The sequence below is a fragment of the Panthera uncia genome, chromosome E1 (assembly GCF_023721935.1).
Source record: "Panthera uncia isolate 11264 chromosome E1, Puncia_PCG_1.0, whole genome shotgun sequence".
Lineage (NCBI taxonomy): Eukaryota > Metazoa > Chordata > Mammalia > Carnivora > Felidae > Panthera > Panthera uncia.
Window position 1 is genome coordinate 5,033,768 of NC_064814.1, and position 11,657 is coordinate 5,045,424.

The 11,657-nt window shown below is 44.4% G+C and overlaps 1 protein-coding gene, 1 long non-coding RNA gene and 1 pseudogene across 15 annotated transcripts in view; 1 reads left to right on the forward strand and 2 right to left on the reverse strand.

Annotated features, from left to right (window-relative positions):
• Positions 1 to 11,657, forward strand: part of QRICH2 (glutamine rich 2) — a 32,544-nt gene that overhangs the window by 7,574 nt on the left and 13,313 nt on the right. For 5 of the 14 annotated variants that reach the window (XM_049635653.1, XM_049635656.1, XM_049635662.1 and 2 more), the window contains exon 5: positions 10,228 to 11,653. In XM_049635653.1, the coding sequence (XP_049491610.1) occupies positions 10,228 to 11,653 (1,426 nt within the window). The remainder of the gene's footprint in view (positions 1 to 10,227; positions 11,654 to 11,657) is intronic. The other 9 variants (XM_049635652.1, XM_049635657.1, XM_049635663.1 and 6 more) reach the window with 2 other exon arrangements.
• LOC125927284 (cytosolic 5'-nucleotidase 3A-like) lies at positions 6,844 to 9,083 on the reverse strand (annotated as a pseudogene).
• Positions 11,539 to 11,657, reverse strand: part of LOC125926337 (uncharacterized) — an 839-nt gene continuing 720 nt past the window's right edge. The window contains exon 3 of the long non-coding RNA XR_007459081.1: positions 11,539 to 11,644. This is a non-coding gene — a long non-coding RNA (uncharacterized LOC125926337). The remainder of the gene's footprint in view (positions 11,645 to 11,657) is intronic.

The window sequence follows — 11,657 nt, forward strand, 5'->3', positions numbered from 1 at the left end:
CTTTCCTTTCCTTTCCTTTCCTTTCCTTTCCTTTCCTTTCCTTTCCTTCTTCCCTCCCCCCCCTCCCTCCCTCCCTTCCTCTTTTGTTTGTTGTTGTTTGTAGTGATTGATTTTAACTCCAGTAGGCCTCTCTAGGTGACAGGCAGAACCCTAAAATGGTTGCCAAGACTCCTGCCCTCTGCTGCGCACACCTGTATAATCCCCTCGGGTGTGGGCAGAACCTGTGGATATGATTTGGTACCTCTCCCATAATTAGGCTGCTAATACACTGACTTTGAGTTAATCTCAGGAGGGATTGGGTGGTCCTGACCTAATCAGGTGAACCCTTCTCAAGAAAGTGAAACCCGAGTCTGGCCCCTGTGGAGGGGGCCGAGTGGGTGGGATCGAGAGTGGCCTCTAGGAGCTAAGAGCTACAGCCGGGCACGGCACGAGGAGCTGAGTTCTGGCAACAGTGCTGAGCCTGAGATAAGGCCGCAGCTTGGCCTAGATTGCAGGCTGAGGGCCCTGATGGAGCACACAGATAAAACATGTCCAGACTCATGACCCATGGAAACAGTGAGATAACCAACTCTAAACTCGTGTCGTTTTCGGTGTCTATGTCTGTGGCAATTTGTGAGACGGCAGGAGAAAACGAGTCCAGGTCGTTGAACCGGTGTTTTTGTTAAATGGTTTGGGGCCTCACCGAGTAGTTCCAGAGCTAGGATTGCAGGTGGGCCATCAAGTGTCACCAGTGAGGCTCCTGACCTCAGAGGGAAGTATTGTGCTCTGCCAAGGTGAGGCCCTAAGACGTTGTAAATCTTTCGTGCTTCCTGGGATCTTGTAGGTGATTCGAATAGTAGGAAATTGTTTCGCAAAGATTTTAAGGGCTCCCAGGGTCCAAGGAGTACACACTAACCCTGGGCGGTGCCAGCCTCACCCTGGCCAGGGTCCCCTACCGAGAGCTGTGCGTTTTTGCAGCTTTACAGATGCTGCTCAATCGATGTGGAACAAGTTGCGAATGACATTTAAGATTATCACGGGGGGTTGGGGGGAGGGGGCGGTGGTGGAGGCCCCTGGCTGGCTTAGTCCGTAGAGCATGCCATTCTTCGACCTTGGGGTTGTGAGTTCGAGCCCCACAATGGGTGTAGAGATTGCTTAAAAGAAAAAATCAAGGAGAGAAAAATAAAGATTATAATCACGGGAACTTGGATCCTGACTAAAAAATGATAGTCACGGGGATCACAGCACAGCCTCTGGTCAGGATTAGATGTGCCTGAAAGAGGGTAGTGGGGCTTACGGAACGGCATGTTTTTCCCCCACGTTTAAAAATTGACTTAAAAAAATAGACTTTATCTTTTTATTTTTTTTAATTTTTTAACGTTTTTATTTATTTTTGAGACAGCATGAACAGGGGAGGGGCAGAGAGAGAGGGAGACACAGGATCTGAAGCAGGCTCCAGGCTCTGAGCTCTCAGCACAGAGTCTGACACAGGGCTCGAACTCATGGACTAGGAGATCATGACCTGAGCTGAAGTCGGATGCTTAACCGATTGAGCCACCCAGGCACCCCTAGACTTTGTCTTTGTAGAGTTTTAGGTTCATGGCAAAATTGAGTGGAAGGCATAAGGGCTCCTGGCTGACTCCACCAGTGGAACATGCGACTCTTCATCACGGGATTGTGAATTCAAACCTCACATTAGGTGTGGAGCCTGCTTAAAAAAAAAGAAGGAAAGGAAAGAAAGAAAGGAAGGAAGAAAGGAAGGAAGGAAGGAAGGAAGGAAGGAAGGAAGGAAGGAAGAAAGAAAGAAAGAAAGAAAAGAAAGAGAAAGAAAGAAATTGAGAAGAAGGTATAAAGATTTCCCATCTGCCTTCTGCCCACACCTACCTGCATAGCCTCCCCCACTAACATCCCCCAACAGAGCGTACATTTGTTACAACTGGTGAACCTACATGGACTCATAATGTCACTCAAAGTCCATAGTTTTTTTGTTGTTGTTTTTAATGTTTACTTGTTTTTGAGACAGAGAGACAGAGCATGAGCAGGGGAGGGGCAGAGGGAGGCAGACAGAATCTTAAGCAGGTTCCACACTCACCATGGAGCCCAACGCAGGGCTCAATCCCACAACCCTGGGATCATGACCTGAGCTGAAATCAAGATCGGACACTCAATCCACTGAGCCACCCAAGCGCCCCAAGTTTCCTCCATGTCTTTTCATGACTTGATATAGCTCATTTCTTTTTAGCGCTGTATAATATTCCATTATCTGGGCTGGACCACAATTTGTTTATCCATTCACCTACTTGAAGGGCATCTCGGTTGCTTCCAAGTTTTGGCAACTATAAATAAGATTGCTGTAAGCATCTGCGTGCAGGTTTTTGTGTGGACGTAAGTTTTCAACTCCTTTGGGTAAATACCAAGCACCGTGATTGCTGGGATATAGAAAGAATATGTTCCGTTTTGTAAGAAACCGCCAACTGTCTTCCACAGTGGCTGTGCCATTTTGCATTCCTACCAACAACGAATGGAAAGTTCTGTTGCTCCGTATCCTTGCCAGCATTTGCTGTTGTCAGTGTTCCAGATTTTGGCCATACTCATAGTTGTGTAGTGGTATCCTGTTTTAACTTGCATTTCCCTGATGACATTCCTGATGTTGGTAATTTATGTCTTCTCTTATTCCTCATCAGTGTGTCTAGAGGTTTATCAATCACGTTGCTTTACCCAAATAGCTTGTTTTTTCATTTTATTGATTTTCTTTGTTGTTTTCTGCTTTCTGCTCAGACCTTTAACGTTTCCTTTCTTCTGCTTGTTCTGGGTTTAATCTCTTCTTTTGCTAGTTCCTTGAAGTGCAAGCTGAGACTTTTTTTCTATTTCAGTATTGGCATTTAGTGCTATATAAATATGTCCCTAAGTATTGCTCTAGCAGCAGCCCACAAATTCTAGTATACAGTTCAAGATACTTTCTATATCCCTTTTGATTTCTTCTTTCATCTATGATCTATTTAGCAGTCTTATTTTGTTTCTAAATATTTGGGGATTTGCCAGGGATCTTTCTGTCACCGATTTCTAATTCCATTGTGGTCAAAAAATATAATGTGTACAAACCTGGATCCTTTTCAATTGTTAGATGTATATTTTATGGCCCAGAGCATGGTCTCTCTTGGTAAATGCTTGCGTGCACTTGAGAACAATGTGTCCTCTGCTATCCTTGGGGCAAGTATCCTATAAATGTCAGTCGAGTCACATGGGTTGTAGTTTTGTTCAGGTTTACTGTATCTGTTGGGTTAAACTCTGTGTCCCCCCACCCCCACCCCTCCAGAAGGTGTTGAAGTCCTAACCCTGCCATGTAAATGCGACCTTATTTGGAAATGGGGTCTTTGCAGAAGATCAAGTTAAGATGAGGTCATTAAGGTGGGCCATAATCCAATATAAGTGAGTCTGTATAAAAGGGGGAAACTTGGACAGAAAGAGACACACATAGAGAGATGATTGTCCAGAGATGGTTGGGAGAAGATAGCCATCAGTGAATGCCTGAGGCCACCAGAGGCTAGAAGAAAGCATGGAACAGATTCTCCCTCACAGCTTCAGAAGGAACCACCCCTGCCACACCTGGATCTCAACCTCCTCGCCTCCAGAGCTGTGAGACAACAAATTTCTGTTGTTCAAGGCACCCAGTCTGTTTGTTGTAACAGCTCCAGAAAATGAATACAGTGTCCTGGCTGACTTTCTGCCTACTTGTCAATTACTGAGGGAAAGGTAGTGAAATATCTGACTATAATTGTGGATTTATCCATATCTCCTTGTAGTAGTTCTGTCAGGTTTTGTGTCACATATTTTGAAGCTCTGTTATTAGGTGCACAAATATTTAGGATTGTTATGCTGTCTTCATGAATTGATCTCCTTATATGAAGAAATCACCTTTTTATCCCTAGTAATATTTTTCTTTCTGAAATCTACCTCGTCTGATATTAACACTGTGATTCCAGCTTTTTTTTTTTTCTTATACATTTGTGAGTGTGGTGTACTTTCTCCCATTCTTTTTGTTTTAACCTATTTGTGTCTCTCTATATGAAGTTTTTTTCTTACGAGTGACATGGAGTTAGTCTTGCTTTTTTAACCAATCCGACAATCTCTGCTTTTTAATCCGGCTGTTTAGATCATTTATATTTAGTGTGATTATTGATATCATTAGGGTTGAGTTATCATCCTGCTATTAGTGTTCTATCGTTCCATCTGCTTTTTGTTCCTTTTTCCCTCTTTGTCTTCTTCTTTTGTATTATTTGAATGTTTTTGTTTGTAACCTCTTTTGTTGGCTTATTAGCTATAAGTCTTTGTTATTTTATGTTATTTTTTTAATGTTTTATTTATTTTTTTGAGAGCATGTGGGGGGAGGGGGAGAGGGACAGAGGATCTGAAGCAGGCTCTGCGCTGACAGCAGCTCATGAACTGTGAGATCATGACCTGAGCCTAAGTCAGACACTCAACTGACTAAGCCACCCAGGCGCTCCAAGTCTTTGTTATTTTAGTGGTTGCTTTAGGGTTTATAGATTTATACCTCTTTAGCTTAATCACAGTCCACCTTCACATAGTATAAGGACTTTACAATGGCATATTTCCAGGGGCTCTTATTTCTGGGGTCAGCAAACTTTTTCTAGAGGAGGCAAGTAAATATTTTAGGTTTTGTGGGTCATATAGTCTTTGTCACAATTGCTCAACTCTTGTTATTATGTGAAAATAACCATAAACAATACATAAATGAATCAGTGTGCCTGTGTCCCAATAAACTATCATTAACAAAACAGATGATGGGCTGGATTTGGCCCGTGGCCATTGTTTGCCAGCTCATGCTTTGTGCTATTGTTGTCGTGCATTTTACTTCCACATGTGTTATAAACCCTACAATACATTGTTCTTATTTTGTTCAGTCAATTATCTTTCAAAGAGATTTGAGTCATAAGAAAACCATCTTATAGATTCATCCATGTAGTTTCCATTTCCAGTGCTTTTTGTCCCTTTGTGTAGATCCAGGTTTCCATCTGGTATCATTTTCTGTCTGCCTGATGGGTTTCATCTAACATTTCTTATAGTGTGAGTCTGCTGCTGATGAATTTCAGCTTGTATTTATATGACTGAAAACATCTTTATTTTTTCCTGTGTTTTGTGTTTTGTTTGCGTTCTAGTGGCCTGACATGTGGTCTATAGTGGAAAATGTTTATTCAGATCTTGTTATGTGAAGTGTTGTACAGATATTTGCTGGTCCAGTTGGTTTATGGTGTTGTTCAAGTCTTCTATTTCCTGGTTGATCGTCTACCTATTTGTTCTATCCCTATTGAAAGTGGGGTATCAGGGCGCCTGGGTGGCTCAGTCAACGGTTAAGTGTCCCACCCAGCGTATCTCATGGTTCATAAGTTCGAGCCCCATGTCTGGCTCTGTGCTGACAGCTCAGAGCCTGGAGCCTGCTTCAGATTCTGTGTCTCCCTCTTTCTCTGCCCCTCCTCCACTTGCACTCTTTCTCTCTCTCTCTCAAAAATCAACATTAAACAATTAAAAAAAAAAAAAGAAAGTGGGGTATTGAAGTCTGCAACTATTATTGTTGAATTGTTTATTTCTCCCTTTAATTCTGTCCGGTTTTTTATGTATGTTAGAGCTCTGTTGCTCAGTTCATATATTTTTTAAAAATTATTAGGTCTTCCTAATGAATTGACTCTTGTGTCAGTATAAAATGTCTTTCTTTGTCTCTATTAACAATGTTGTCTGATGTTAGTACAGTCACTCCAGCTCTCTTCTGTTCTTTTCTTTTGGGGGTGGGGGGAATAATTTCTACACCCAGTATGGGGCTCAAACTCACAACCCTAAGATTAAGAGTTGCATGCTTCACTGACTGAGCCAGCCAGGCATCCCTCCAGCTCTCTTTTGATTAGTATTTGCATGGTTTATTGTTTTCTATCTTTTTACTTTCTACTCGTTTGTTTCTTTGACTCTAATATATGTCTCTTACAGACAGCATATAATTGGATCATGAATCAGTTTTATTTTTTTGTTTTTGCTTTTCATTTCATGTGTATTATCAGTGCTTCATTATAGAACATTTTGGGTTTTTTAATTTTATTTATTTATTTTTTTAGACAGAGTGCAAGTGAGGGGGGAGGGGTAGAGGGAGAGAGAGAATCTTAAGCAGGCTCCACACCCAGTGCAGAGCCCCACAAGGGGCTGAATCTCACAACCCTGAGATCCTGACCTGAGCCAAAATCAAAAGTCAGACGCTTAACTGACTGAGCCACCCAGGCACCTCCGCTATAGAACATTTTGTAAAGAGCAGTGACATGTGGGCACCCAGAGTTTTTCAACACCAAGTGCCAATCATTTCTGATAAATATGTTCCTAAAACAAAATAATCACACATAACACAATTTCAGGATAATATATAGCATCAGCATAATTCACCCAAATTATAAAAAGAACAATACTTAGAATCATGCACATTATTTCACCATTTCATAGAACTTCTGTTTTAACTTCTACCAACTTGGCCAGTATAAAAAAGAAAGTCTTCAAAAACTTTGTGATAACATGAACTACAAAATTAATTTTTGGATAAGTTGGGAGTTACTTTTCAAATTTTGCTTTAAGGTTTATTTGTTTCTTTAATCTGTCAAAAAATATGGTGAGGAGTGTATTGAGCGAGGTGAAGAAAAAGGAACTTCCAGTCGATAGATTCAGTGTGTCTGAAGATACTTGAGTAGCGCAAAGGAAACCTTCAAGGGCAAGAATATATTATAAATAAGAGTTTTGTAGCAAGATGAATGGACAAGCAGTTCTTGTATCTGTTGCCTCCAGAGGAAAGAGGTCTTCTTGAAGAATGCTTGTTTATAGAATCTTCTGTAAGACAGTGGTGGCTATGTCCAATGATTCATCTTTTACTAAAGGAATATCATAAGAGTGCATGTACTTTTCTAAGAGTTCACCCACCCTATCATTTTGAAATCCAGTTTCCAGAATGTGTTCAGCATTGGCCATAGTCCATCTGCCAACCTCAAGCCTCCTTGGGAGTCTCCCAGAATTTTGTTGTTACTGTCTTGTAGTTGATCAAAATGTTCTGTGGTGTTCAAGGCACCATGTTTGTTAAATTCATGAATTGGTTCTCCTCTAAGTCCTTCGAACACCCCGTTGTCATCAAAATCCATGAAGCCGGTCATGATTCTGACATTTGGGTGATAAACGCCAGCCTGATGGGTAACTTCCTACAGTACATCATCAGCACCCAGCTGAAATTTGAACACAGGGAGACTGTGTCGTTGGAGCTTATCAAAGACTATCAAAGAATATCAAATTCTTGTATCCTTCCTTGAACATACATCAGATTCTGCCACAATTTCTCTTTCTTTCAGTTTAGCTCTTGGTAGAGCTTGTTCAATAAGCAAACCCTGTGATTTAGGGTTCCATTCAACCATATTAGGGGTACTTCTCCTCTATGGTAGGAACAGGATCAATTTTTGTAGCATAATCTTTTCCTTTTTGTTGAAGTAACTTTTTTGGACCTCCGTTTGTCACCAGCTTATAATTGTCATGGTGAGCATCTTTTCCCTTTTTAGGAACTAGGAAAACCCACTTAGAGTCCTATCAGAGTCTATTATTACCTGAAGGCGTGCAAGGTCCTTCTTTGATAAGACCACAGATCATTTCTTATAAGGCTCCTGATATGACCTGAACTTTTTTGGAATTCTGACCTCATTTTCACATACACAGCAGATTTTTTTTATTAGTTATTTCTTGGTTAGTCAGTTGTCCTTAAAGGCACTCCGAGTTCTGTTCTTAAACTTGTCCTAGAACAACAGCATAGACAATATGCAACATCCAGAGATGCAGGGCTTGGATACAGGCATCTCAGTGACCTTGGACTTCTGCCTCACGTTCCTCTTTAAGGTGAACACGTACTGTGCCGGCACCACCCCTGCCCAGGACACACACGCTGGTGCTTGCTGCTGTGTCCTCCCTGGCCATGGCTGCCTAGTCTGTGGACAAGGTCTCATGTGCCTCCAGATGCAGAAAGAAAAAGCTGCACACGGTGGTCAGTTTTTTTTTTTTCTTTTTATGTTTATTTTTCAGAGAGAGAGAGAGAGCACAAGCAGGGGAAGGGCAGAGAGAGGGAGACACAGAATCCGAAACAGGCTCCAGGCTCTGAGCTGTCAGCACAGAGCCCGATGCGGGGCTCGAACTCACACACTGTGAGATCGTGACCTGAGCCAAAGTCAGAGGCTCAACCGACTGAGCCACCCAGGTGCCCCACAATGATCAGGTTTTTAAATCCATTCTGCAAATCTCCTTCTGATTGGAGACTTCAGACTGGAGTGCTTCTTTTTTTCTTTCCTTTTTTTTGTTTTTTAGTTTATTTGGGAGATAAAGAGAGTGCGTGCATGAGCAGGGGAGGGGCATAGCAGGAGGGAGGGAGGGAGGGAGAGAGAGGGAGAGAGAGAGAGAGAGAGAGAGAGAGAGAATGAATGAATCCCAAGCAGGCTGTGCACCATCAGCATGGAGTCCAACGCAGGGCCCAATCTTATGAACTGTGAGATCATGACCTGAGCCAAAAATCAAGAGTCAGATGCCTAACCAACTGAGCCACCCAGGCGCCTCCTGGATGGGGTGTTTAATTACTGATGAAATAGATTTACGTCTTCCATTTGCTATGTGTTTTCCATATATCTTAGGTCTTTTCCATTCCCCCATTCCTCAATCGCGTCTCTTTGGTGTTACATAATTGTATTCTCGTGCCCTGTTTTCATTCCCTTGTTTCTTTTTCTGTATATGTTTTGGGGTTCTTTTCTTAGGGGGTTCATAGCAGCGTTCGGCATAGAGCCGCTTATTCTCCACTTCTGAGGCAACACCTTTCTGAGCACTCTCCCCCGAATTAGGAGTTTTTTTCCAAACTGGCTGATAGAAACCGGCACCGTTCCCAACCCCAGGAGAGTCTGGGCACGGTTCCCTCCAGCCTTGCAGATGGCTCCCTTCCCAGCCTTGGGTAGCTTCCTCACATAGTCATGCTGATCATTTCTGTGCTGGATACCCAAAGGGGGCCCTCTGCAGAGCTCCGGAGTCCTCTCTAGGTGCATGTCCTTTCTTTCTGATACTCTGTCCTGTGAGCCCTTGTGGCCTCAGTCTCCCTGAAGGCTCAACTCTCTCTCCTCAACTCGGGGAGTCCCTCTCCTGGCACTGTAGCCTGGAAACTCTCTTAAGGCAGTAGAGCTCACGTAGTTGGCCTGCCCATGTTTCAGGGGTTGGCAGCCTTCACTAGCCGGTTTCCAGCGTGTCTATTTCATTGTTGTTGCTTTTGGTTTTTGACTTTTGGTTATTACAGATGGGAGGGTAAATCCAGTTCCTGTCACTTCATTTGGGCTGGAAATGGAAATGGTCCCTCTTTTCTTTTAACGGATTCTTAGTATTCTCCTGTATGGGTGTGTCCCCTAACTAGATCAGCCCCCTACTGATAATCTGTTTTCATAAACAATGCTGCAGACTCTGTATATATATCCCGGCAGCCCTTTGTAAGAGTCCACAGAGAAAATCTTACCTATAGGATTTCCGAGTACAAGAGTTGGTGCGCTTACATTTTGGAGACATGGTTTACTCGCCCTGCCGTGTATACTTTTACCATCAGCAATGGGCCACTGATGGGGTAGACCTTATATTTTAAACTTAATAAAATGACTCATGTCCTTTGTTTGTAGACCCAGCAATAGTTGGAGTGGATCACTTGTATTGGGTAGTGTTCCCGCTGTCCTTTATGAAGGGAATTAACATATTATGGTGGCAGGGCACCGGGTGGCTCAGTGGGAGAAGCATCTGACTCTTGGTTTCAGCTCGGGTCATGATCTCACAGTTCCGTGAGTCCAAGCCCCATGTCAGGCTCCACACTGACAATGGAGAGCCTGCCGGGGATTGTCTCTCTCCCTCTCCCTCTGCCCCTCCCCCACTCATGCGCGCACACGCACACACGCACACTCTCTCTCTCAAATAAAGAAACTTAAAAAATAACATCTTATGGTGCCACTTACAAATGTGCAGATTCTCAAAGCTTTGGAGACCTGTCCTTCAAGAACGTCAAAGTCTTTGTGTCCAGCTTAGTCTTGGGGCCCAGAGGTTTCTCCAAAGGCCCTAAGTCATCCTTGTCAGACGTCCCAGATTTTCTTTCCTTCGTGTCTCATAGTGAGGACTTTCTACTTACACTTACTGACCTCTTTCTTCCACTCCAACCAGGGCTCAGAGACAACAACGGGACTCCTTAAACGCAAAAAGCATACTTCCTTAACATCGGATGACGGAGCCTCCACCAAGCACTCAAGTGCTGACCCAACTGTGGATTCTGCAGATGGTCATGGTTCCGATCGGACCTTATCAGGACTCAGTGCCATGGGATACCCCTCCGAAGGAGTTGGCGGGGAACGAAAGAAAAGCACCCCCGCCACTGCATCCCCTGGTAGAGGACAGCACCCAAGGGCCCGTGACGAGGCTGGCTTGGCAAAGTCCCATCAGCCACCTGTGTCCCAATTCAGACTAGAGTCAGATCGTCACAGGACTAGAGAGCTGCAGCCGCACACCTCAGCATATCTAAGAAAAGATGAACGAGAGGCACACCCTGGTCTAGTTCAACAGGACTTGCCCTCAGCCACCGCGATCGGAGATCAGCATCCTCACGTGTACCCAGATCAGCAGGGGGGGGTACATGTTAGCTATGGTCAAATCTATCCGAGGCCAGACCAACGTGGAACAGCACCGCTTGGCATGGATCAGCTTGCATCGCTCCATCATAGCACTTACCCACACAGTGTGGTACCCCTCAGCGTGGGTCAGCTTGGTATGACGCCACCTGGAATGGATGAGCAGGGCATGGCTCAGCGTGGTATGATGCCACCACTGGTACCTGGCAGAGATCGGCAAGGCTTGCGACCACCTAGTACAGATCAGCCTGGTATGGTTCCATTTAGCACGTATCAGCACAGCATGATATTTCCTGGCACGGACCGACAGCCTGATGTGGCTCAGCGTGGATTGGTACCTCCTCACGTGGATCAGCATGGATTTTTAATAGCCAGCATGGATCAGCAAGGACTGGCAGTGCCTGGCATGGAGCAGCATGGACTGGTTCCGCATCTCATCGATCAGCACGGTTTGGGACCAACTGGCACAGAACAGAATGCTTTAGTCCAGCCTGGTTTGCTCCAGCCTGGTGCGGGTCAGCCTGGTTTGGTCCAACCTGGAATGGATCAGCGTGGTTTGGTGCAGCCTGTGGTAGATGAAAGTGGTTTGGTTCAGCCTGGTGCTTATCTACCTGACTGGGTTCAACCTGGTGCATATTCCGGTGGCTGGGTCCAGCCTGGTGCCTATCCTCTTGATTTGGTGTACCCTGATGCATATCCATCTGGTTTAGTACAGCTTGGTGCAGATCAGCCTGGTTTGATGCAACCTGGATTGGGTCAGCAAGATTCAGCCCAACCTGGAATGGATCAGTGCGATTTGGGGCAGCCTGGAATGGATCAACGTGGCTTGGTCCAACTTGGAATGGATCAGCGTGGTTTAGTGCAACCTGGCATAGTTCAGCCTGGGTTGGTGCAACCAGGAGCAGCTCAGGTTGGTTTGGTGCAACCAGGAGCAGCTCAGCCTGGTTTGGTCCAACCTGGAGCAGGTCA